The sequence below is a fragment of the Temnothorax longispinosus genome, chromosome 1, assembly GCF_030848805.1.
Source record: "Temnothorax longispinosus isolate EJ_2023e chromosome 1, Tlon_JGU_v1, whole genome shotgun sequence".
NCBI lineage: Eukaryota > Metazoa > Arthropoda > Insecta > Hymenoptera > Formicidae > Temnothorax > Temnothorax longispinosus.
Genome location: NC_092358.1, coordinates 4,883,958 through 4,911,704, shown reverse-complemented (window position 1 = coordinate 4,911,704; position 27,747 = coordinate 4,883,958). Strand labels below are relative to the sequence as shown.

At 39.3% G+C, this 27,747-nt stretch overlaps 1 protein-coding gene, 1 long non-coding RNA gene and 1 pseudogene across 9 annotated transcripts in view; 1 reads left to right on the top strand and 2 right to left on the bottom strand.

Annotated features, from left to right (window-relative positions):
• The window catches only part of Lmpt (four and a half LIM domains protein limpet), a 119,864-nt gene that overhangs the window by 44,339 nt on the left and 47,778 nt on the right, over positions 1 to 27,747 (bottom strand). The window contains exon 1 of one of the 7 annotated variants that reach the window (XM_071782767.1): positions 17,455 to 17,595. The exons of 3 other annotated variants lie outside the window; for them this stretch is intronic. In XM_071782767.1, the coding sequence (XP_071638868.1) occupies positions 17,455 to 17,543 (89 nt within the window). In that variant the 5' untranslated portion in view covers positions 17,544 to 17,595. Of the gene's footprint in view, positions 1 to 212; positions 1,096 to 11,816; positions 12,065 to 15,013; positions 15,034 to 17,454; positions 17,596 to 27,747 lie in introns of those variants that run through there. 3 more of the 7 variants (XM_071782777.1, XM_071782749.1, XM_071782744.1) reach the window with 3 other exon arrangements.
• LOC139812667 (uncharacterized) lies at positions 12,134 to 14,623 on the bottom strand (annotated as a pseudogene).
• Positions 20,913 to 26,299, top strand: LOC139815716 (uncharacterized). 2 transcript variants are annotated; one of them, XR_011732813.1, is made up of 3 exons: positions 20,913 to 21,248; positions 22,443 to 22,733; positions 23,369 to 26,299. It is a non-coding gene; the product is annotated as an uncharacterized lncRNA (long non-coding RNA). The 2 variants fall into 2 exon arrangements; XR_011732815.1 differs by lacking the exon at positions 20,913 to 21,248 and adding an exon at positions 21,287 to 22,102.

The following is a 27,747-nucleotide window of genomic DNA, read 5'->3' as shown; positions in this document are numbered from 1 at the left end:
ATGATAGAAAAATTGAAGTTTTCCGAACTTTACAATGCGTAATATTTTTCTGATAATTGCTTTAAATGGAATCTAAAATCCAATATACGTTATGAACAAGATATTAAAGGTCTTTATATGTTAATAAAACATGATCTAAATTCACAAGTGTGCATTCATTTTTATTGGTACGAGCCACATTTATCAAGTCATCAACCGCCACATGCAATTACCTAACGATCAGCTCAAACAGCTCGAACTGGTCGAACACCTTGCAGTAGAGATGCAGCACTCGGACGCAGGCCCACTTCATGCCGGGCCACGGCGCCAGGCTGAGATCCAGGCCGTCTTCGAGAGGACATTTGCCGATCGCCATACTCCGTCGGAGCTCCGCGCCGGTGATGGTCGGGTATCGGTTCTTCCGGTCCAGCATCGGGTTCCGTCTGCGCGACTGTAGCGGTTCCGCGGAATTGGGGATAAGGCCCCGTTTGATCTCCGCACCGGACAGAGTTGGGTAACGGTCCCGCCGTTCCAACGACGAGGTCTTCCTGTAGAAGTCCTTCTCCGGAACGGACGGACACCTGGTGCGCATCGCGGTGGACTCGAGAACAGGCGGGCTCATGGGTCGCTTCTTCGGCTCCGGTATACGGACGCGAACGCCTTGCGGCTCGGCGCCGGGCGTCGGGACGCACGACACCCGCACCTCCATCTTCGGGCCTTCCTGGCTCCCGGGCCCCTTCGGGCTCATCCTCGTCGGGCCCGAGGTCGGCCCCGAAAGTAAGGTCGGCGTCGTGTGACGCCTCTGTAGTCGCTCGTTCAGGGTGCCGAATCGGTAATCGGCGTCATGGTTTCTTCTTCGTCGCTTTCATTTTCTTCGTTGTCGTTTTCGAAGATCTTAACTTTTTTCGAAACTGTGTTCATCTCGGTTAATCAATTTACATTAGCCCCGAAATAAGCGAGATAGTTTATAACAGTACAAAGGGTGTTGTTTAAAGATACTTTTCAAAGGTAATATATGGTTATTCTTATTCAATGTTTTAATTAAAAGTTTATAGTCACCGAAATGGTTGTCTATTATTGAAATTATAGCGATATTCACTTGAAGAAAACTTATAGCTTGAGGATAGAAGAATTTCTCCATTAATCCTGAACTTGGCAATATGTCCTATAAGAAATAAACTCGTATTCTACAAAATTTATTATTTTTAAGGGGGTTTACAGTTGTAACATAGTTGGAAGTTAGTTTTAATAATGCCTCTCGGAAGCTATATTGTATATAATTTTCCAAACTTTTTTAAAAAAGATAATATAAAATGTAAAATAAAATGCACGTTTTTTTGTGTTTTAAATAATAAATATAAAATATTGAGAAATTTAATTAGTCTGTATATTAGTGGATAAAGAAAATAGACATATTATATCTTCTAAAAATATTTTTTGATTAAAAACTAAATATTGAAAATTACAGACAAATTAAAGATTACAAGAATAAATATTACACATGCAAACATTGCAAATTATTTATGAAAGTAGAATGAAAAATGCAAATGAGAGAGTGTGGCCGCATTATCTGGATACAGAATACATCGTAAACTGGGAATACTCAGGTCGTGAGCATACCGTGATCACATCAATTCCGCGCGAGATAATCTGGTTTATCTCTTGGCGTTAAACGAGACGCATGTGGACATCCATAACGCAAACACCGTGTCGGCGTCATACATCGTGAGCGTAGTTTATAATTTAGGCAAATCGATATTCACGGTTTATTTTACGATCGGCGGCGAGTGGGTGCCGCGGCTGTCTTCGCGAAAATAATTGCAGCGCGCCGCTATGCGCACGTGTCGTGTGCCGGGGATGCACGACGGAGGAACGTAACGCGGGCGCTAGCTCGCACGCGCGGCCACGCACATACATATCGTTGAATTTATTTTCATTGCGGAAATCGCCGCGATTCACAGTCGCGTCCGGTTATTTATAGTGAGGAAAGATCGTCGGCCCCTCGTCCCGCCCGAACGCGCAGCGAAAAAGGATCCGGAGGAGCAGAGATCGAATCGCCCTCGACATCAAAGACGTACATCGTCAGTCATGAGACTGACTGCCGGCTACCGGCCCAGTTAATAACTAGCCATTTATTTGACGTTTCGAGGGTAGCCTTGTTTGATCGGTTTCATCCTTTCGCCCTTTCTCTTTCCTCTCTCTTTTTCTGTCTTTTTATCTCACTGACACATGCATTTCTGATAAAATCGACCTGGTTGAGTACGTTGAATTACATGCATGAGTAATGACTGGATAGTACGAAATTTTGACAAATAAATCTGATCTATTTTATTTTGTTTTTTTTTTTCAATTTTAAATCTGATATTTTTAAATAATTTGTGATTAATTTTGTTGTTATTTAATGCTCTATATGACTTTTCAAATATTCGTAATTAACTTTTTTATCCAATCACTGATGAATATTTGTTAAAGCAATTACATAATAGGAATTGATTTGTCCAACATTATCTATTTTTAAATTTACTTCTTTTTTTCAAGTTATCTTTAAAAGTATTTTATTACTCGTCAAGCAAGTGTACGTTGCTATCCAGCTATGCATCAAACACTAATGTCAGATGACTTCGAGTAATTTTGAAAAACGCGAGCGTCAGTTCGTGAAGCTAATCTTTCGATCGATACGCACGATCGACTTGCCAAGATGGGTTTTAAGGAACGCGTTCACGATCATACGTGGTTTCTCATGTATGCGTTAAGCGAATAACATCGAAGTGCCGTATGCTGTCCGGCCAGTAGATTATCTCGATAAATCTGACAGTGAAGATAGCGGGACGCGATCGACTTCTCGTATCGTCTGACTTTGGTTCGTCCGAAAGAAAACGGCAAAATTTTTAGACTCTAATAACGAAATTTCTTCGAACATAAGAATATATCGATGTATCTTTATGATTCTATATTAAATTAAAATCAATGTAATAAATTATCATAATTTTTCAGTCACTAGAAATGATATATAATATTCCACTCCAGTTGCATTTCCTTAAATGATATCTTCCAAATTTTTATAAAATATTAATTCTAACATTTATAAATATTTAATATAAAATGTTTAAATATAGACTCAAATTAATATTATATCTCTAAAATAAAAATATGTAAATATTCAATATTCGCTTGTTTCTGGAAATTAATTGAAGTGAAAAAAAGTTAATCTCTACTTTCTAAAAGTTTACAAAAAAGAATTTGCACGATTAGATGATATATGTTAACAACGACGTGTGGCCTTTCGATTATTCGAATCGCAGAAAGGCAATGAAAAGAATGCGGGCTCCTCGATGTTGACATTTTCCACGTGATTCGTGGAAATGCATTAACTCCGAATTGCTATTTTTGCACAATTCTGTTGTACGCGCTGAATAAAACATGCCGGCCGGCCCCGGCGATGAAAACTGTATAAAGGGGATTGACGTAAGTCAAGAGAAGGCGGTATAACTCTACGAGGCACGCATCGACTGAATTAATGGATTACTATAATCAAGAGCAATGACGTTTATTTAATAGGGCACGTACGCTTTTCCACCGCGGAAACGGCTTTATCTGGAAAATAGCTATTTCTCCCGCAAGGTGAATCATCGCGGTAGAGAGGGTGCCCGTTAGTCAGTCACAGATTCGCTCTGCCAAGAGGGGAATCTAAAACTAGGACTCCCGGCGCATCTTGACACATATGTGTGGAACAATAATCGTCATTATGATCATCTGCGAAATGCAGCACGTATCGCAAAAGTCACGCGAAAACATCTCGAAAAAGGATTGCATCTTCCATTTCTCGTAAATAAAAATTAAGCTTATGTACAAAATATACTTAACCACGCGTAGAGAAATAAATTAACGTAGAGTTATAAAAAGAGACTTTAAGGCGGATAAAGAAGAAAGAGAAATTCTCACGCGCTATGATAATTCCATTGTAACCTACGAAGATATTTTTTAAGTATTTCTCATAGGTCGCGCAAGTTCATAGATCGGGCGATGTGGGTAGCAGTATGTAAATCGCTCGGTTAAACTACTGACAGGTGTCACGCGGAAGAAGGCGCCCGGAAGCTTTTCGACTTAGCACAACATCGCTCCGACAAGTCAACCGAGAATCGGAGGCTGCGCGGCTAATAGCTATTAATTAGATAAATGCACGCTATATATAAGCGCCAGTAATAGTCCTCGTCGGAAATAGACGCAATAACGCACGATAAAACGCAGCTTCTCGCGTCTCGCACGAAATATCTCGGGTGTTCCTCGTAAGATGAAACGGGGAAAGTCGCGCTGTCTGACTAAGCGCGTCTTTCCTCACCACTACTCCTTACTACAAATATATTACAAATAGAATAAACTGACCGAGTAATCAAGATAATCGTGACGATGAGATAAATGTGACGCTAAACATGACGCTGTTTTATCTTCTGACAATTATTTATAATGTTATAGCGACATTGGCCTCTCAGGATGTATGAGAATTAAATAGAAGAAAATGCATTCTGTATCCAATAACGAATTGAGAACAAAAATTTCTTTGTTTAGTACGATTTCTCCAAACCTTTCCTATTTATCGAAATAAATCCCAAGTGATTCAAAAATATTAAATTCTTCAAATCAATAACCGTATTGGAGCAGAGTCGTCGCGGGTCATACTTATGATTCGAGCTCGTGAAAACGAATACGTGCACTAATATTAATTCGCTCAGACGTCTTTCAAGATGTAATTATACCGCAGAATATAAATACAATGCAGTCTCTGCTATTAAGTTTTCCGACTAGCTGCCACTATGTACATCTCTATAGATCCCGACGCGAACGGAAAACCAAATGTCACTGTCATTATTCTCGGAATCATCGATCGTGATCAATAAAATCTTCTTCCGACATCGAATCTGGGTAGACTGATGTTTAGGCTGGACACGAAGAGACACAAACGAAACTATGCCACACGCGTCACGTAAGAGTGCATCCGCAAGAGGAGCGTACTTCAAACTGGCGCCATGCGGTTCGACGACGACGACGACGTCGGTAGGTGTGTACCTATAGTTAATACCGGGTGACCGCGAGAAACAGCCGTCACGATGGCGCAAGCGCGACTACGATCGCGTTCGTCGCTCGTAGTTGAAAGCTCGGCCAAAGCTCCCACCTTAGGTTCGTGCGAGCTACAAGGTAGCTTGCAAGCCTCGATCTCGGGCGTTCCCGATGGGCTTCGGAACATTTGGCGCAAATGAGACTCGTCTGCCTGATGCGACAACGCGTCAAGCAGAAGGGAATCTCATGAGATGACGATGCAACTGTTGCATTATGCGTCCTTCCCTTCCGGAAACGTCCGGCTCTTCTCTGATCTGCCTCGGATAACTCAGTGAATTCAGTACGTGAACGCTCAATGCATAATGCAATGAATAAATTGAAAGCATTTAAAAAAAAGTTATTTCGGTCTGTTTTCTTTCTGATTGTTGAGAAGTAATTGTGTCTATTCTGAAGAAGATATTGGTTTGTAAATTATTAGGATTATTCTTTTGGTGATACGAAGTCTCGCTGTCGTAAGATCCATAGAATCGTACAAATGGCTTATCATTTTAATCGCGACTCTCTCTTTTCTTTCTTCTAGATGATTTTTGAATATTTGTTTTACCAATCGCATGATCTATTCAGTTACAGATGTTATACATTAATTGGTTATTAAGATTGTAAATTCATCGTTTACTATTCGAAAAATTCTGCATCTGCAGATAAAGAAAGATGATTTGTATTCTTGATTCTAACAAGGATCACGTTGCAAGACCGGCGTTTAGCGCCGATCCAACCAGTGTTGAGGCATGTAAGTTGCCATGTAAAATGACACTGGCATTTCGCTTCGCTCGTTAAAGAAGACGCGCGTTCGATTTGTCCGCTCGCCAGACCCAACGTGAATATCCAGTACGTCCAATGACACGAAATTTCATATTGCGTATACATATCGCGAACAGAAAAATCACTTCTTCTATTTAGATTTTCGTTATTTGCTTAATAAGCATTGCTAGTGTTGGACGTATATCTAAGGACGTATATCTCACTTACATGCGAAATATATAATTTCTGCGTTGCTTCGCGTGTGCGAAGTACGTTACAACTGGTATTTAACTTCAAATCGTGCTCATCGTTATTCCTGAAGGAAGGATGATATTTCGCGATTGGGATATGATACTTCACACTTGCAGAAAAATAAAGCGACTCCTTTACGGTAAAAAGCAGTAAGATGACTGCGAAAACTATGGTATCATCAGCCCCATGCTGATGTTCGCCGTTATTTGCGCGATTCCGAGTGGCCGATTGCCAGTGGCCGATCGCTTTAACGCTCCCCAGTAACTTTAATTACCGTCGTTTTGCTAACTCGCCGCAGATCGTTTTACACGCCGGAGAAAGATCGCGATGTCCGATGCGTCTCTCGCCGCCGCGCCACCGCCGCCGCCGCCGCCGCCACCACTTTAATATCGTAAAGGATTTTATTATCTTTAAACAGCGCGTAAAAGTCCTTGCGTACTCTCGACGAAGAAACGTGCATCGTCATGTTCTGCCAAGGGTAAATTGGTTAAGAAATTACTACAAAGGAAAATTTGTATATAGTTTCTTATCTGGTGGACATGTTTCACGAAAGAAAAGATTATAAGAGGGGGAGGATAAGAATAAGATTAAATAAAATTAAATTTCTATAAACTCACTTTCTCCCTTTAAATATATGTATATGTTTTCACTTGTAACAACAAATATATGTATATAGAAATTGTAAATCAATGTCTATTGAATAGAAATTATGTAAAAATATAAAACCTATATATGCTAATTGTGAGGATTGTGAGTCACCAATGTTTCTTCAAGAAAGAAAAAGAAATAAACCACGGATATGCAAATTTCATATAAATATCTTCATATTTAAAGACAGTATGACAGTGAATTATATAATGAGAATGACCTCAAGTATATCATTTCAAATTGATCTACAAAATATAAATTCTTAAATAACACACTTTACTTATATGTATGTCCGTGCCTCCCTTCTTCATTTGGTTCGCTTCTTTTTTTAGAGCAATTCTCGTGACTTAATATAATAGCTTTCTTTCTTCTTCTTTCGCAATCCTCGTCTCAGCAGGGGTTTCCTCGGTCTTATTGACCAGCTTGTCTCTGCGTTTCGCTGCGATAAAATTTACTGGGCAACCGTGATACTGCGGATTGCTTGAAACGCAGGATGTAACGCGAAGAAATGCGTGAAAGTTAGTCGTTATACTAATGAAGACTACGAGGGACATCCAGAAAATTTAATTGGCAAATATTCGTTAATAAGTGTGCGCGCACGTAATTATTGCAATAAGTCCATATAGACTAGCCGTAGGTGGACGTGAGCATCGAAATTGACTCATTAGCTACTTCAAAAATAATCTCGTGAATTTAAGATTATTATCGTCCTGTTAAGAACATTTGTTAATGTCAAATATTTTTTATGCTGTGTGTATATATATATATATATATATATATATATATATATATATATATATATTCAAAAATTTGCGTCATATTCGTCGGGAAGACGTCCGGGCATTTAATTCGTTCGGGTTTACGTAACGGAACTTTGATGAGTAACTCGGTGCGAACGCATTAACTATCCCGCCAAGCTCGATGCGGCGGCGTAGCTGCGTAGTTCCGTCGCATACGGGCACAAGCCCATGACATAACTTGACAAGGTTTTGGCAGACCCGCCTTTACGGCCAACGAAGGTTCTTTCTCTTTCTCTCTTACTCTCGAGGTGGGATGTAAACGCGATGTATCTTTTTTGGACTTGGTCGATAATATATAAGCCTTACAAGACACATGACATGGTACGCCAGTAATCTCAGTAGGTACAAACAATGATTAACAGCAGCATTAACAACTAAATTACAATAATCGGCCTTTATTTTTCAAGAGCGTTATATTTTCTTTCTTTATATAAATTCTATTTCATATTTTTGCAATTATCTTGAATATGTGCAAGTGTGTTTCTTACTTTTTATTACTTTGTATAGTCTTTTTACATTTTTTCAGATAAGATATTATTTATAAAAGCAAGTATTTTTGTGTGACGATATTTTGTTATACCAAGTATTAATTTTATTCTAAATTATAAAATGGTAATAGTTAATTGCGATTTAGTAGTTAATAATAAGTTAATAATATTATTTAGAAGAAACGATATAAATCCATAGACTGTTTCGGAAGCTATGTACGTTATATTGAAACACAAACAAAAATCTAGAAATCACATTAGCTTGCTAATTATGTATTTCAAAAATGCGTATGATTTCGTCTCTAAAAAACATAAAATAATTTCATTTAAATAATACATCATCTTAAGATTTATTTGTAATGGCTGCAAATTTGAGTTTGAGTTATTAACATAGTATTTCCAATTAGCTTGATTTATGTCACTATAATTTCGCAAACACTTCTCCGTTTTCCATGATTCGAGATTTAGCCCCGAAAATTTTCCGCTGCTCGGCTGTTTGTTGTTTTTCTAGATGGTACCTCAATGGAAAGAATGACGAGCTTCGACAGAGTCGAGACGTCAAGAGTCGAATCGCGATCTATAGAGAACCGGGCTTGCCGGACAGATCACCTTGGCAATGAGTCCGTAACTTATTCTGGTTCACAAATGCACAAAGATTTATCTTCCGAGATTTTGACATCGCGCGTGTGTGGTAGGCGGCTAACTTTTCGAGTAAGACTTGGAACATCTGGCGCGTGCGAGTTTGTTGAAATGGACCCTCCTCCTTTTAAATAGCGGCTTAATTACTAATTAACCGCTCTATTTAGCGGCACAGCGTTGTAACGATGTAGTCTGTTATTCTTGTTCATGACTCACAGAAACATATTTATAATTTTACGTTCGACATGCTTCTTGTGTAGGTAAAACTGCGAGGGCTTGTTTAAGATGAGTTTAACTTTAACATATCCGTGTGTATGTATAGATATATGTATGTATGTAAAAGAAAGTACAGAAAATATAAAAATATTAATTAGGAAATATATGCTGCCTTATTATCTTTAATTTTGAAAAAAAATTATTACAAGATTATATTTTTACATATACATATATGCTTTTAAATGCAGTTTAAAAGAAATATTTTTTAATGCACTTTTTTATGTATTTTATATATAAATTTTCTCATCTGATTACATGTTTTCTTAATCTGATTACATGATGAATCTTAAAGTTCTCGTGACCGCGTACTTACGGTACTTAATATTCGATATATCCTCGAGCGTAGAACGAGACATTGTACACGCACGTTGCGCAACTTTAATGAGAATTATGCATGTTCGTCGATTTAAAAAAGCGATGCAGTACGAAGTCTTATAAGGCCATCGATCGATCTTGTTATCGATCCACGTATTGATCCCGCAGGCACAGCTTATCATGGCGCACTGCATCGTGGAGGAACACTTATGAATTTGTACGCTTTTGAAACATGCCCACGAATAAGGTCGCGTTCGCGATTCATATTACGCAAATATGTATGCCCGAAAAGCTTAACGCAAGATTATATATATGCAGAGCCCGGGGCAGGCCGGTTTAAGACATTACGGAGCCTGTCGCTCCGAGAGAAGATTTAGGGGCGTCGCATGAAACGCCACACCATTAACATGTAAATAATTACGGAAGAAACATGAGAAGATACATAGGAATGATTTTAATCGGATTTTAAGGGATTACGTCTCTTAAATAACGAACTTGAATAATGTTAAGGGACTCTTGTAATCGCTGAGAGTAACTTCGCGATCTTACTGAATATGCGATATTTGTTTGTAACTTTGCAATAGTAATATATCCTTCGGTTTTTTTTAATTCTGATATTGTAGGAAGATATAGTACTTGCAATAAATTTACAGAAATATCTGTTTAATTTTACTTTTCATTAAATATAAATAAAGTTTATAAAGAAGCATGCAAAACTATTCATATCTTGAATGCCTTCTTAATAATGTTTAATGTATGCAAATATGGTTTATTATATTCTTATTGCCATTATTAACAATATTAATAATTATTTTCTTTTACATCATACTTACACAGAAAAAACTGAAGTATTTAAAAATTTAACTAGATACAAATCTGAAAATAATTTTGTTGGACCATCAAAATAATTTATGTAGAACACTCAAACTGATTATTAAAATGTAAAAATCTTTTTACAGCATTATCATCATACTTCAGCGACCTACTATAATTATTTTGATGATGCAACAAAATTACTTTCACATCTGTATAAGTAGCTAAATTTTTAGATACTTCAGCAAAATTGTTCTTTCCATATATTTTTGCTGTTTTACAGCTACTTTTTTAAATTAATTTTCATGTGTTTATTCAAAATATCTTTCTCGCTATATATATCGTTTTTTCTGTATTAGCAATCTATGTTAAATCATCAAAGTAATAAATCAGCCGTAATTTAAATAAAGCATTCTTATGAATTTTGCTCTTAGTACGTGCTTATTACGGATCGAACGAAATAATTCGGCATGAATTCCATGACGTTCCAACTTAACACGCTCGAGCAGAATACGACCGTCCGTATTTTCCGTTCATCGAGAGCTCGCGAGTTTGTGATTTAACTCGACTATATACTGCGCGCGGCGATATCTCGCCCATCGCATCCTCCCACGAGTGATGCACGCTGAGCTGATCAAAGCGGTCCTTTGCGACGTCGTCCTAACGAAGACACGTGACGATGATTCCGTGAGAATTTATGATCGCTCATGCGGGTCTGCAATCAAGGGCCCGCGAACGGATTAGTCGCTCGACCGATGATCGTATGAATCCGACGAGCCGCGCATACGAGGCTACGAGGAAGTACATTCTGAAAAAGCTCATCCGCTACTGCCGTCGTCGATAAATCACCGCGCGGACTTATGAACCGTGAAAAACGGACAGGTTACTGTCCCCCGGGTTTCTGCCGACGCGACGCCCCAGTATAACGAGGATGTTTCGTTAATGATCTCATTAAATCAACGAAAGGACGGCCGTCGGCCTCTATGCGCGAGCGATATCTCGTTCTCTCTCTCACGACGATAATTCATTCCGGGGACGGTCGCCGTCGCTGTCGTCGCCGCCGTCAACCGGCCCGGCAAATTATTACGCGACGTACTTAATTTGTTGCACGTTCCGCCTCTTATTGATCGTATAATTCGCGCGAGATCACGAGGGTTGGATTTATTTCAAGTAACTGTGCTGTACGCTGCTATTTCGCATAAATTTCTTTATAAGTAACCTTCACGTTTGTTTTATTAAAGTTCAACCACCCGTTCTTTTAATATATCGATTAATTATAGATTTACGCGATCTGTTGAACAAAAAGATTTTATATGATTTTATTACGTGAATGATCGTTTATCTTCATTTTAGAAAATTTATTTGACAAATTATAAGACAATTTTCTTTTCGTGAAATATTTAAATGAATTAATAACTAATTATACATATAGTATAGAATATATATGATGTAAATGTATGTGATGTAATGAAAAAATCCTGCATTTGACTTGTTAATTACAAAAGTCGGTCCTCAGATAGTTTTATATTGAAATTAAGTTAATCATGTCAGTCATTACGATTAAGTAAATTTGCAGTAACATCTTTTTCTATGTGCGTCCAACTCTCCTATTTGTATCTTGTCGATATCTCAATGTACTTTTATTAGCATGCACACTTTCATGCGACAGATTAAGTTGAGCAGCAACAAATCACGCACCTTATTCGTGCGCGCGCGATGCGCACGCCGATAAAAGAAAATAAATTCTTACACGTTACAATCGCTGCTGCATGGATCCTCGTAAGTGCGACGATCAGGTTCCGCGGCGTCCTGCGGCTCGATCGGAGGGGCGCCGATCGGCGATGCCCCTCCGATGATCAGGGAGGAAGATCTGCGAGGGCCGCGTCTTCTCATCGCGAAGTTCCGCTCGCGCGAGGGGAATCGCGGCGTTTTCTTCTTCATTTCCGTCACCTCTTTCACCAAGAGCCCATTGTCCCAAACCATTTTGCTAGCGATCCCGCCGAGGAACTTTAATCGCAGTCGGGCAGAAATTCGCACAATTCGGTAGGGAGCGTTTTCTAACGCACGTTATTGCGTCGATGAAAGGACACGGAGGATCGAAGCGGTAACGGCTGAGAAAGCGCGCGATGACACAGTTGTCTCGACCTTCGATCGGGTAAAACTGAAACCAAACCAAACGCGCGATTGCCTAAGGCTGTGGTAACAACACACTTTACCGAAATACACGTGACTTGGTAAATCGGGTTACGTTAATCGGGTTACGCGATTATAAATCGATGGCGTTCGTCTTCGCCGTTAAATTCGTTTGCTCGCGAGGATCATTGATTTGGAAAGTTGATTCTTTGAAAAGCTTGATTCCCCAGAGGTCTAACGTTCAATTCATAAGCAAATCTTTCAGCTAATTTTCCTATGAAAAGGTCGCTGAATTCATTCTATTAACAGTTAATGTAATAAGAATCAAAACATCGTAAAAATATTCTTACATCACGTTATAACGCGACACAATTAGTCATATCCATCCATCGAAAAAAAGAGTACGCATTTTTGCATCATTTAACAATTAATTATATGCAATCGCGTTTCCAATATTTCCATACTGATTGACGCAATCGATGAGTCACGTTTTTCTCAAACGTTAATCGCAAAAAAATATGAGGACAGGGAAACAGAAATCGAGGAAATCATGTTAGTAGAAATACTAAAATGTCTTCTCTATTCGTATTAAGCTCGTCGTTTCTACGATTTCATAATCTACGAGTTCACATGTCAATTAATGAAACATCGGAATTAAGAAACGAGATGTATTAGAAAGAAAAACTGCGTTACTAACTGCGTATCCCGAGAACATTAAGCAATGCAATAAACTTCTCGAAATGTTTTTCCGTTTCCCACTATAATATGATACATTATTATACACTACCATTAAGGGAATCGCATGACGCAATTCCGCTATGTGCGCATTTAATTAGTCGACGTATCATCGTGCATTTAATTAAGAAGAAGAAGACATGATAGTGAGCTTCACGCTCTGTGTAACGCAACCATCGTTGCATCGTTACAATTCTCCGTCCTGCGTCCAAGCAATATTTTTCAAGCACAGCTTTTCACCGAATTCCAGCACCGTGTTGTTACATTCGATTGCGTAATTTTTTAATGATTTTATAACGGATAACACATTCGGATTTTTACCAACGTTTTTCTCATATCGACGCTACGTCGCGCGCAATAAACTATAATAATCTTTTTTTTCTTATCTGATACCGATCGCGAAACCCAACGGCGTTCTTAGCAGTCGCACTCAAATTGTGCGAGAATACGTTTCCTCTATCTCGATATTCTCGATGCAGAATTTTTCTTTCCGATCGCGCCTGCGAGTTCTACCGATTTATGCTAAATCGCCTTCCACGCTTATCCACGCACGAGTTTCGACTGACTCGTCCCCTGCGAAGCACACGGCAAAGCGACACGGTTTGGTCGCAGAAGAAGGCACGACGGCGACCTTCGAACGTTGGTTTTCATTACGACCATTGTCCTGGATAGCTCTCGTCCGCTTTATGTCACCCGTCTTCCGCACTGCTTCTCGATTGCAGCGAGCGGACACCGTCAGCCATGCCTCTCTCATGCGTCACTAACGTCGCGTGAATGGGCAAACGTAGTTTGCATACCGACTCGATTTTTGCATTTTCTTTACGCGTATATATCTGAATATATAAAAAATACGAACGCACACACACAAAATATGTAACATATGAAAATGTAAAATATAAAGATCGAGAAATAGATTGCGTGAGACGCTTCTACCCGTGAACGCTTGATGCAATTTGGAGAAGCACCGACGACATGGATGACAGCTTAAAAGATTTGTGTGAAATAACTATAATTTGCTCGATACATACACATCGAAAATACGGCGGAAGAAAACGTTATAAGAACTCTTGACAGAGTTTCTCGGACAATTTGCGCGTTTGTTACATCGGTCGTAAATCATCCCGCGGATTATTCGAGGATCCCCGTACATTCGCGACTGTTTCGCATTAAGTACGGCCACATTAGCCACGTCTGCGTTTATCTTTATTCGCGTGTTTCCTCGACGCGCGCATCGAAATGACCTTCCATGAATCGCAGTTTCCAGCGAACTCGCTTATACGCGACGCTGTGCGTGCACCGATTATAGCACTCCGGTAAAGCCGGGCGTTTTCCATTAGGCAAGCGAAGAGGAGACCTTTGTTACCCCCTGGCATTGAGTCGGACTTTGACACCGCGCGACCGGTAATGTCCTGAGATATTAACATAGATAATTACGCCGGGTAGATAATTACACAGTACGCTAGGAGTAGGCTCGCACGTAACAGAAACAAATTTATGCGTTTTGTCAAAGTATTTATACTATAAATATCGTAGTAGCAGCCGTTCCGCGAAATTATATCTGACGCGATCGTTATGATCTTGATTTTTATCGAAAATAGTAATTTCGAATTATTTACCACCTGCAAAAACGTTTACGAGCGAAATATGACGTAAATCGCCTACGATCGCGTGATACGCGCGGCTCGTCATCGTTATCCTACGATGTTATGCACGCCACAGCCACACGTTTATGTGAATTTAATGGCGAGGAGGAGTCTCGGCTAATTCGATTAACGAAAATAACGTTTCTTCTAGAATCCCTTTTCTTAGCCTTCTATTTTTCTTAGCCTTATATTTTCTTATAGTCTCTCAATTAGTTTCATTCTTTCCTTATGAGAAAAGATAATCGTTCTAAATTAAATTAGTGACATGAGTTGTTTTAGTTCATTTCTCTTTTTATATTTTCAAAATAAATATTGGTGCGCGCGCGCGCGCAATATTTAATTAACATTGAATTTAAGAATGGGGACAACTGACAAAAGGACGCCACACCTTACGATTACCGTCACACATTTATCACAACAATGAATTCAAACGTACTTCATGTATTAGGTCAAACTCGCGGATTGGCTTGATGGACAATGAACTCCGAGGCACTCGCGAGAAGACTCGCACAATAATAACACGACGCGAAATACTCGGATGACGATCGCGCGTCGCGTTCGCTTCAGCACTGAATACGACTGCCGGCGGTCGGAGATTCAGTCAGTGGCATCCCAGTCGATAAGGATTATCGCGAAGGAATGACCTCGTTATCTTGGGAATCCTCGACCGAAGTACGAGGGCGACAATCGGGACGGTCGACCGCGTTAATCGTAAAGTAAATGTTACAAACAAGAGCCTGCTGAGCGAGTATATCTCCCGCGCCGTTTTACAGCCCTTTATCATCGCGCTGATGTTCTTGCCTCGCGCGAGATTATGCATGCGTGTTATTTAAGCCGCGAGTGAATTGGCGCAAAGTGTATCTCAATGAGATGCACGCGGCACACGGGGAACGCTCGTCATCTACGCGGAGATATTATTGCGGCCGTTTCTCAGTCGCAGTGCAGAGTAGACGAATAATTCGCGTGCGTTAGGTGCTCCGTGAAACTTCTGACAGCAGGATTTTATTCATCGTGTAAATCACGCGCAATGACTTTCCTGTGTGAATTTAATTTACTCCTTTATTATACTACTTTGTTACGAGGAGTAACGTGATATTAGAATATCTATACAAGTATAGCTATTGTCTTCTTTTTGAAATATTGTCTTGATAATGCAGATTTAACTTGGAACTTCAATCTTTTATTCTTAATGTAACAAATTAATCAGTAATAAAATAATTTTTTTTTTGTACATTACATTGACACTATTTTAATCTCGGAATATGCTGCCAACATCGTTCAAACATCATTCCATATATGAATAAATGCGGATGTTTAGACTCCAGGTCGCTCCATGTACTTCAATATTCATTTCATCGATGTGGCGAGCCATCTGAATTCCATTCTTCTATTTATAACAGGAATTATGTATATCATCGCAGCTACTTTGCATTTCACGAAATGCACGAAATGCATTTTGAAGTGCCATGTAAAACGGTCTCGCTAGCAGGTTTCTCAGACTGAGAATCCTTAGCAGCGAGACTGCTAACTGACTTATCGCGTTTTACTGTACAGGGGGACATTTAGTGCGGACCTCTTTCCGTCTCGGGGTAATAACTTAAGACGATTTACTCGTAGCATTTGAACTCGGTTCTCCACGGGGGTATAGTCGTTTTATGCATTAGACGTTATAAACTCATTGTCAGTGTTCGGAGCCTGCGAGCTTATCGAAAGATAGATGATAATATTCGAAATATATATAGATATATCACGCACATGTAGATTTATATTACATAAAACAGGATTACACAGCACATTATGTCGGACGATTTCACGAGATCGCGCTGCGTAGCAACAGAAAATATTATCCGTATATACCCCCGGGTTTAGAAGAATTGCGCGAAATGCAGTTTCGGACAATGACGTGCGCTTGTCACAACAAGCAGGATGCACTTATTTATCCCGATCGTAAAGACGCGCGCTCGATCACGAGCGTGGCGCGATGCCAAGAGTCACGCGAGTTCGAACGTGCGATGCCCGGTGTATACGTGACAGTCACATAGAAGCTAATCATGAATTTTTGGTGTTTTACGAAAGCTAATGGTAGAGCGTTCATCTAAGGTTCACACGCAGCCAAGAAGGAATCAAGAAGTTTGCTTGTCTCTATCTTTTTCATTAAGATGAAGTAGACATTTTCCCCATAAATAAATAAAATAAATTAATGTTAAGTAAGTAGTGCATTTTAAGATCTATTTTTTAAACATTTATTAATTTTTTTTAATGTCAAGTTTCTTTATGTATACCGCGATTCAAGTACAGAATGTTTCAATTAAATATAAAATTTATTTGATAAAAAACTTCACGTAATTTATTATAACAATAAATATCTAATGAAGTAAAATGCTACTCTGTGTTAGAATCGCAGTATAACGTCGTGTCACATCTGTTGATATATATATTACGAAAGGGGTCTTAAAGCGAGCTGTTGATAGATGCATACATAAATCTTTTTACATCCGAATGCGCGTAATGACACGTGTGTAGAAATCAAGCGTCCGAGAATAAACCGCTACGAAAATGCTTTCCGAATTATCTTCGGGTAATACTTGCGAAATGTATTTCGACGAAAATACGAAAATAAGCAGACCTCCTAAATAGTTCATGCAAACTATCTAGACCCAGGATGTTTCAGATCTATCAGGTACATCTGCTCAGCTATAAATCTTTTCCATTAAAGAGTTTCTATTAACGGAAAGTGTTGATGCAAAACCATCACTCGCGTTCCGATACCCCATTTTTCAACCAATATTTTACATATTTTAATAATTCAATTAACGGTCGCATAAAAACTTTAAAGATCCCGACACATTCTCATTTTTATTTTCGAATATCACTCACCGCGCGTCATGACAAATTTCCTCCTCTCGATGCCTCTTGCTCTCAAGAATGTCGCTCGCGTGCCACGAATCCTCCCATTTGGCTCCCATCTCGGGTGCAGCGATTGAATAGCCCGCACGTGGTAACCACGTGGTGAAACGTGACGAGAATCGCGAAGGAGTTCACCGACCAAATTGCGAGTCACAGTCGATCGATTAAAACGGCACAATGAATCCGATTGTGATTGTCGGACCGAAATAAATAGAAACGACGCTGCTCCAATTGAAAATGATCGTCTCTATTCGTGAAAGCGACTTACGAACGCAGAGAAGCGTCGTTCGAGAAGGATTCACTTCCGATCATCCACGCTCTCTCTCACAAACTTGCAGCCTGCTCTTGAACACCCGTCCAATAACTTTATCGCCCAGGCTGTTTGTCCCGATAGCGGCAGACAACCGGTCGATCATACTCTAAATTTAGCGGTGGCGCGCAAGCGAGAGAGAGGAATAGTGACAGAAAGAGGAGAGTAACGCCCGCATATATGCACGCACACGTCCGGAAGGGAAGACGCGATCGCACGCACTGAGAAGAGACGCGAAACGCGCGATGATGATTCGCTGCCTCGTCAGTGTCAGCTGATCGCGTCGATAGTTGACTTTCACGTCGGTGGATTTATCGATTTGTTCCATAATAACCTTGTTGCTCCGACACGTAAACGTATACGTGTTCCTCTACCCGACTGATCGAATGATGCTCTTATTGTTAGTCATTTCGTGAATTCTGTCAGTGATTCGATACCGAATTATTTATTGTTGTCATATATAAAATCGGTAAAAGAAAGAAACGATATTTTTATTTCCAAGTTTTCATTCTAAATTTTCTATTTTTAATAAACAAATGTCCTAAAAAATATTATTAATAAGCTTCAAATGCTTGTAAATAAAAAACCGTATCAAATTGGATTTATATTTACACGAAATTTTCTATTTCATTTTCATTTCATTTCATATATCAGAAACATGCTCCTTCTGTTTTGTACAGTACGTCATGTAACACTTTGTATAAATATGTATAAATATATAATTTATATCACACATAATATTAATAAAGAATACTCATGAGGTCTCTTATATAGTTAAAAAAAAACACTAATAACAAAAAAATAAAAGTAGAATAATATATGTTATACGTGTACACACTTTCAACCGTGAAACCGGATATATTGGAATTCGGAGATTAAAATGTAAAATCGATTACAAGAGATACATTGCAGAAGAAATTCGCAACGAAGTGCCGGCCGACAAAGCAACGTGTTTCCTACCACACGGCTCGTGCATGCATGGATTGCGCATTACAAATTTCCGTGACGGCATACATATACGCGCTGTGTCTGTCGCGAATGAATGGACGCCCACGCCTGCGTCTATCTGCCTTTCAATTTATATAATAAGAGGAATTTATCGACGTCTGTCATGGATATTACCTAACATCAGTTATCCGATAATTTTAGACTTATCGAACGCGCGCATCGAACCCAGCGTTAAATATTTGTGATGCCTTCATATATTTCTGCCTTTCATGAAACCTTGATGATAAACCGGATATACTTTATTTACACACGTCGAATATTTTAAATTGTAATTTATACGTAGAAAATTATGCGGTGTGACGCAAATACGCATTTCAATTAGGAATTTTATCTGACGTCAACATTGAAGTGATCTGATAAAATAAAAAATAAAGTTCAGATTATGCAGGATCAAAGTACATTACCGTGTACCAAAAAAAATTCTAAAACAGAGAGTATCCCGGAATAAGTGAAAAGATAGTACGCGTCAGAAATCGTTAGGATATATTGAAATCAAAATATACTTGAATAAATCAAGACAACAGATTGCGATCTGGAGTGCGTTAGAGCGTTCATTCTGATGGCGATGTACAAGTCTTTTCAATCATGCCGCATCACGGTCACCCCACTGAGCACCATCAAGGTTGATTTAATCATATTCTTCCGTCACTCTTAATTTTCGCTCCGCCTATTGTAAGCATCGTGACATCCGTGAAATTTATGCTGTACGTTTACTTCTCAGCACTTCCGACGCCCGTCCGCGTTATAAATTATTTTGTGTGCGTTTCATATATCGCCTCGAGAATACACGCTACATCAGATTGAATCAAAATCGATCCGACAGAGGTTTCAGATAGAGATGTCGATAAAAAATGCTTTAGCTATGATTTAAATGTAACCCCTTAAAATTATATAACAACATTTCCTCGTTTCCACGTTTATTGTTTCAAAAGTCAATGACCGAACGGCTTGACGAATCACATGAATATGCATTGTGAAGAGGAAGTTACCTTCGACAAGCTCACGATATTCTTAAGCGGAGAGACACGTGGCGGGCTTCATGTAAACTGAAGACGACACGCTTTTCGCGGGGAATTCTAAACTCCTTCGTGCTTCGCTCACCCACGCATTGCATTCTCATACGACGGCAAAGAAGCGAGGGGCAACGACGACGACGACGACGATGTGATTATGCGTATGCACTTCGCATGCAGGCAAACACGCATGCATACACAGCGTGTCGCGTGTCTACAGGACGGATACTGACACGTTGAAGTATATAATGCGATACGGCGAAAATGTGCGCACTTTGTATCAAAGCAAGTAGAAAGGCCTCGAAATAATCGTGCGACCGGCGAGTTCAACGTATTCTCGTTATTATGGCAAGCGCGTAGTTAATTTTACGACGATGTAACGTTCGATGTTTAAAATTTTTTTATTAAGATTAATCACGATACGAAAAAAGGGAGTTTAAAATGCTGTGTTCGATTTGGTAACTTGACGTAAGACGATAATTTCTCAAAGAAGCTTTTAACTTCTTTTTTTATCCGAATGACGCGCGCATGCTGGGTGTCGTCATAGATAAATAGTCGTATGACGTAAAGAAAATGCATTTCTCACAGGCAATATTGGATTGGTTTGTTTTTGGAGCGTCGGTATATAACTTTCAAAATCTATACGTTATACTCTAATAATTAACGACAAAGTTTAATTTGAATTTTTTTCATTGTGGTCCTCTGCACTTATTTACTTAATTTTAATTCGTATATTTCCATATCTTCTCTAGAAAAGATATTTACAGATTTTTTTTCAAGCCCGCTTCGGCTGCGATACTGCTTGGAGCAACACGAAATCGCTGCCAAGTCGCCGTCGCCGTTGCCTGAAATCGCGTCCAATATCCATCCGTCCGTCCGTCGGACATCGCTTGAAAGTTAAGAATTGTCCTGTTTATTCCACGTCCAAGTTACCATTCGACGAGACTATTTTACACGGAACGCGCACATGTACCGCAATCTAAATTCGATACGATGCAATTCCGCCGGCAGAAATGGTCGTGAAGAAAATCGTAAATATAATCGCGCGCGGAGATCAAAGATCCGCGGCGATTATTACGGATCGTGATATTAAGAGGCGATCGAGCGAATGAGCCGAGCAAGCGAGCGAGCCGAGCGTAAAGTTAAGTCGATTATGTCTCTATTACACGACGCGCGGGTGCCCACGGAATTCGTGACGGGGTTATTAACGCCGAGCATTAGACGCAATAAATGGGCAGCCGCGTCGTGCCGCGATCTCCAGAAATAGTCTTCTTCCCGTAGCGAGAGATCGGTCGATTATATCGTCAGGCGGTTGATAAACGTATCGGGGTCTCGTTCGCTTCGCTTCGTTCGTGCGATACCGCAACGGTATCTCGGCAATTTTTCCGCCTAAGGATGATAAGCGACGATATCTTCGACGTTAATTACACCTGGTACGTCGTGAATTACGCGATTTCGCTCGATCGCGGCTCTTATTTAAAGAGCGCGTATTCGCCGTAACGTGAGATTCGAACTGCTGCGGTAATAATGATAGATAAAACTAGGGTAAAATTATTAGATGATGAAGGATATAACAGCGAGTAAAAGTTTCATCGTGAATCAATTGCTATAAACCTATAATAGACATACTTTTTTTTATGATTCCCCTACTAACCTTTATCGTTAAAATATCATGGTAATTGAATGTCATATATAAAATTGTTTAATACGTGTATAATATTGTTTAATTTAAATTTACGAAAGAACGAACTCTCTTATTATCTATTTACAACCGTGAGATTTAATTGAGTTTAATCGAGTTTAAAAGTTTTCCAGTGACATTTTGATCAGCTAAAGATAAATCGAATTGTAAATTAATCAGAATATATATCTACGAATATAAATATCACTATGTTATATCCATACGTGAAGTCCAATTTAATCGGATCGGAAATACTTATCCGCGATTTCATAATATTCTCACGAACTTCTTGAAACTCAAGCCAGCTCGGCACGAACACCAAACTTCGCCGAATGTGCTTCTTTACCCTATTCTCCGCAAAGACACGTTATTTATTTCGATAAATGCGAGCGGGAAGAGCGCGGGGCACATCCTCTCAACATCCCTGCACGTGAACCGTCGAGGAAGATGAAAGGGAAATAACTTGCGCGGCGCGAAAATACCGCGCGATCCTTGGAAAACTCTCTCAGATTTCGGTTTGTTTAGTAAATGCCTTGTGGCCTCATCGCTAAACGACTTAACCCTCTCTTTCCGCGGCAGCGGCCATGACGCCGGTAAAGTAATGCGGTAAGCACGATATTTACCAGAAATGTCGCTGACTACCCTTTCCCTGAAGCTCTCAAATTACACGGGCCAAGAACCGGCCTACGGAATTACGACCGGCCGCGCCCAGATTGCCCGTAAATCCGACGACCACGCTTTTAATTGCCCCATCTCATCCTTCAACCAACACAGACAGCCATCGCGACACATTTTTAAACATATCGATTAACATTATAAGGAAATTTCCATTTTTGCTTCGTCTTCAGAAAATAACTCAATTGTTACATATTCTTACGTTTATGATGAATTGATCGAAAGAAGAAAAATGTCCATAGGGTCGATTAATATTTCATTCTTTTTGCAGGAAATCCGTCGCGTGGCATGTTTCCGCACATCTGCAAATTAAAACGTCCCGCACGGTGATGACGTGCGTGCGCGACTACAAATCTAAAGTGTCCGACGCTGAGCCGAAGTAATTTGTCAATCTGACAGTGACACCTTCACACGCAACAACGTCGCGTTGCGATGTTGCGCATGGTTTCGACCCTTTGAAAACTCGACATTTCCGATGCGAGAAACACGCCGTTAGAAACAAATGCCGCAAAAGTCGGGATCGTTAATAATCGAGATTCTTCTTTGAGCGAAGATGTCGGAGGTAAAGTGCAAGAATCTTGTGTCGTGTTGTTGTGCGTTAACTTACTACTTTTAACATAACATTCTTATATCGTGCAAGGTGTTATACAATCTGTTTAATTATTATTTGATTATAAATTAAAAATCGAGACCATTTACAGGTATCAATTATTATTCAATAGTAGTATTCGGTTTTAACATAAATTTTTTTTATTAAGCAGTCTGATAGATCATGGCATACTTTCTTTGTAAACTTTCTGAATTTTTGCAATATCTTCAAATTGAAGAAAATATAGTACACAAAAATGTGCTGTGACGTCATACCTTATATAAGAAATGACGTCATACCTTTTGAAGTTGCCGTCATCAAAGAAACTTTAGCAAACTATAACTTTCTCAAATTTAGTTTTTTTTTAAATTCAAAAAGTACTAAAAATCGGCTTAGATTCTCTACATTAATTATGGGTACCGCTTAATAAAAAAAATGTTAAAACCGAATTGTGATATTAATAATTTTTTTATTACTTATTATAGATGTCTATTATGTAAAATACATTTGCAATATCAATGTTCTTGCAACAAAACAAAAGTTTATATTGAAAGAAATATAATTTCAATCTAGATATTCTGTAATAGTAAAATGTTTCACACTTTCAGGTAACTACCCGCACGATAACAAAAATATGATGTCAGAGTACAGGATGTGTGGGTACAGAAACATTTTCGTAAGCCCTACGGGTTTGTTTCACAAAGGCATTATTTTTCGTTCGACGATACGACAGTCGGCCGTGACTACGGAGTTAAAGTATAAAGGTGATCTCACTGTACGTCGCGTGGGTGAACGGTATCCGAGACTCACACGCACCGCATCGCACACCTGCGCGTGACCGCCGCGCAATAATTCTACTGGTTACAATTATTGCACGAGCACCGTCATTCCTCGAGACAAACGCACGGTGAATCCGCAAACCCGCAAGGAATCCGGAAAATAACAAAAGAATCGATGAGGATAATTGTGGTGTATGTTAGCAACGGGAATTTTCTTCAATTATAAGTAAAACTAACTGTATAATAGCAAAAGTAATAAATACTTGTCTTTACACGTCCCTTCTGCTGCGATTTCCGCGCGTAAGATAAAAGTAATAGCTAATACTACGCTATATCCCCATGTTTGATTGTATAATATTTACATCATATTTGAGACACAGGTAATATAATTTTCCTGTACTTCTTAGGTATTTCACATTACAACTATATTAGCTTTATAAGTTACAGCTTTAAACCGTATTTCTTTGGTGCATGTAGGATAGATCATTGGGGAGACACTCTCTCTCTCTCTCTCTCTCTCTCTCTCGGCCTTCGCGGCACTTAGCCATAAGTTCTCCAACGAAGAGTACAGGAACGTCGTTACTGGTCCAAGACCGAGAATAGTCTTTTATCGTAGCTTCGGAAGGAGGTAGGGTATCGTAAATCAGCGTTTAGTGCGTTTAAAAACGCGATAGGTGGCCGGATTTAAGAATAGCACGGTTCGAGAGAGTGCACGAGAGGCGCACATGCGCGCCGAACGAAATGCTCTCTCTCGCCTTAAATCGCGCGGAACCGCAAAGAACCGTCCGTCCCGGCGCATTTTCTGCATCCTGCCGCTCGAGAAACTGAATATATACATACATAATCCTGCGTTCGAGAACTGTATTTGTATACAACATTGATAAAGGTAAAGGCAAAGCAGATGCGGATGCGGATTTATGTCATATAAACGTGACCTGGTTCTCAAAAGTCAAATGTATTATACGTGATATTTATCAAAAGTAAAAATAAACGGTAAAATACCAATTTCAAAATTTTGTGGCTTGATATTACAACGCAAGAACAAACTAGGTAAAATTTAAAAAAGTTTTTTGATAATCTCACAAGCGTATTAATAATAATATTGTTTAATATGCTACAAAAATCTTTCAATGGAGAATCCGAAAAATGAAATTAATACATTCTCTGCAGCAGGATGCAGGACGCACAAATATCAGAATTACACAATAGAAAAAAAAATGACTTAGATCTCTCTATTAGTAGCACGAATTGCGACGCGAGAGTAAAAACGTGCGTTGCGAATCGTGCTAAAACTTCGGGTCAACCATCGATCCATCGGTCCGTATCGAGTCTCCGTTAGATCGATATCATTTCCGCCTCGTCTGGAGAAAGATTGCCGTAGGAAGAACCGTTTAATTAGTTTCTGAGAGACTCGATATCACATAATACGATCTTGCCATAGCTACGTTGAAAGATCTGAAATAGTTATACCCGTCCAGCTAGCCAAGAATGTTTGTTGAAAGGATTACCATGCAGAAATAACTGCATTGCTGGAATTCAATACAAAAATATTGAATTGAGTTATCATTATGAAAAAGACAGATTTTTGAAACAATTCTTTTTTTAATATGATTTTTCTGGAATACATTGTTTCGTATTCGAGAAATAACTATAATCAATTAGAAAACATACAAGTATCAGAACTTAATTTATGAGAATTATAAACATTTAATGACCAATGTCGAATATAAACGTGATTTATGCGGAAGAATGAAGAAAATACATTTTGAAAAAAGATTTTATCTGTAAATAAAAAATTTTATAATCTATGCAATAAAAAGATGTATCTTGTAGGATGTTGCCAAATTTAAAATAAAAAATTAATAAATTGATTTGGAACGGAAACTGGACGGAAACGACATTTTGAAGATAATCGACGAAAACAGCCGTTAAATCACTCAATCCCCTTCAACTCGTGAACGTATAAAAGCTCATAAAAAGCGTATTAAATCCGCTCTTTTTCCCGGAGCAGGCATGCGAGCAAATGGATCTTAACGGTACGCGGTTGAGTTAACGTAGATAATAGCGGATTCAAAGATTGCTCGCGAAGCTTGTTATAGCGACGTGTGAGCATATGCGCGAAAGAATCCAAGCGAGGATGAAGATAGTAACAGAGTCAGTTTTTCCAGATAATTTCATCGATGTGAGATGCTTTCATAAATTGTATAGAATGTGAAATGAACAACCAACCAGGAAGTAATTTTTCATGAAAACGCAAATAAACGATATTTTTTTCTTGATTGAGCGCATAAATTTTGAGATAAGTAATTTCAATAATTTTGATTGAATCATTATTGCCAGAAGCTTTTCCTACATATTGAAGAATATTAATGTAGCCGCGGAAAATTAGCAATACGAGTATCTAATGCCTAAATACATAACATAATGTCAAAATCTAAAGTCGCCTGTCACAAATGTTTTGCTAATAATCAATAAATAATACATGTCTCAAAGTATATAGTGGATTGAATTAATATATAGTTAATTATCAACGTATATCATGATTGATTAAACACTCTAGAATTTAAATTATATTTTTTAATTTCTTTAATTATTATGTTTTTTACATCTTTGTTTAATTATATCTTTTCACATATGCTCTGCCACTTCTAAAAGGATCCTATAAGATATGTAACGCAAGATTAAAGATCTGCGAAAAAACATTTAATCCAATACGTGGTACAAATATTATTTCAGACAATGGCTAGTTCATCGTCACGCACATACTTGCGTATTCAACTTTTGCCGTTTGGCAGATTAGGAATTCACCGAATGTAAGGCGATAGCGATGATCACGTCGTCAGCTGATCTCACCTGTTGCATTTTACGCGTAACACAATCTGCACACGCGGCAACGCTCTCGCACGCTAATTCTTTTCTTCACTCAGAAGTTACAATCTTCCTTCATTTATTAATCACTCATTAATTTTTAAATGTAAGCAGCAAATATATCTCACATTTATAATTTATAATGAGAATCACTCGCCTATAAGCCACTTACACATGATCTTCCTTTTCGATGTTACAATCAAACTTTCATATCCATCTCATCACCTCCTAAATCGTCGAATTTTAATAATCGCGATCTTGTTATTTGTCTTTAAATCACTTAGGTTCAACGAAATCCCGTCCTCGTTATTCACTTTGAAACCGTCTAATTTCGATTGAACAGAAGCAAAGTTATCTTCCACGAGATACCATTCGCGCTCGCGCAGACAGCCGCGGTTTCGAAAGCGCCAGCGAGCTGATCTGAGAGCGGACGCGTGATCGGGTGGGAATTTGGAGCAAACGTGATCAACACGCCGGCGCGGCGGCCCGGCGGCGCAGCACTGGCCGCAACACGCGGATTGTCGCGGACGCGGCGCGATGCGGTGCGATGCGTCGCGACGGCGCGGCGTTCGGCGACAGGTGCCGAAGTAGCGTGTCGTCGGTTTCGCACGTAACGCGGAATCGGGACGCGGTCGTGTGCCGACGCGCCCGCCAACCGGCCCCGCACTGGCCGCGACCGCATACAACGCCGTCGAAGCACGTGCGCGGACCGCCGCCGAGCCGAGATCGACGAGAAAAGCCGCGATGCAGGCGAGAGCGAGCCGTGGCCCGCGTAAGAGTGACTCACGGGCCCGCGCCCCTGTCGCCGGCGCGTGTGCGAGACACACGCGGATTACGGCGCACGGCGCGTGAACTATAGAAGTTGCGAGATCTTACAAAATTTGATTGTTTTATTGTAAAAATGGGACGAGAACTATCAGATTCTATCTAATACATCAAGATCCTCTCGTTTATATTCCCAAAATATTCTGTACAAAAGTCAGAAGAGAGAAGAGCAAAGTATAATTTGTATAAGTTTTATAAAAGAAAATGTTTATAGACATTATAACTCGTTTTTTAGATTAAACATTGTTACAGTAACAAAAAAACAGTATTTTTAAGTTTTTTGCTGATACAAAATTAGAATCGCAGTCTTTAAGCAATGATAGTTATATTACACACGCATGCATAAATGGATAAACTATATATATAGGGATTGGTGTACTATTTGATTTCGCTATTGTGTAATGCTCATAGAAGAAAAAGTGTACCTACGCATAGGTGGCCAAGCAAGACGAGATGTGTGGCATATACCATCAACTAGTATACTGTACTGCGCTATCCGTATCTAAACAGTGTAC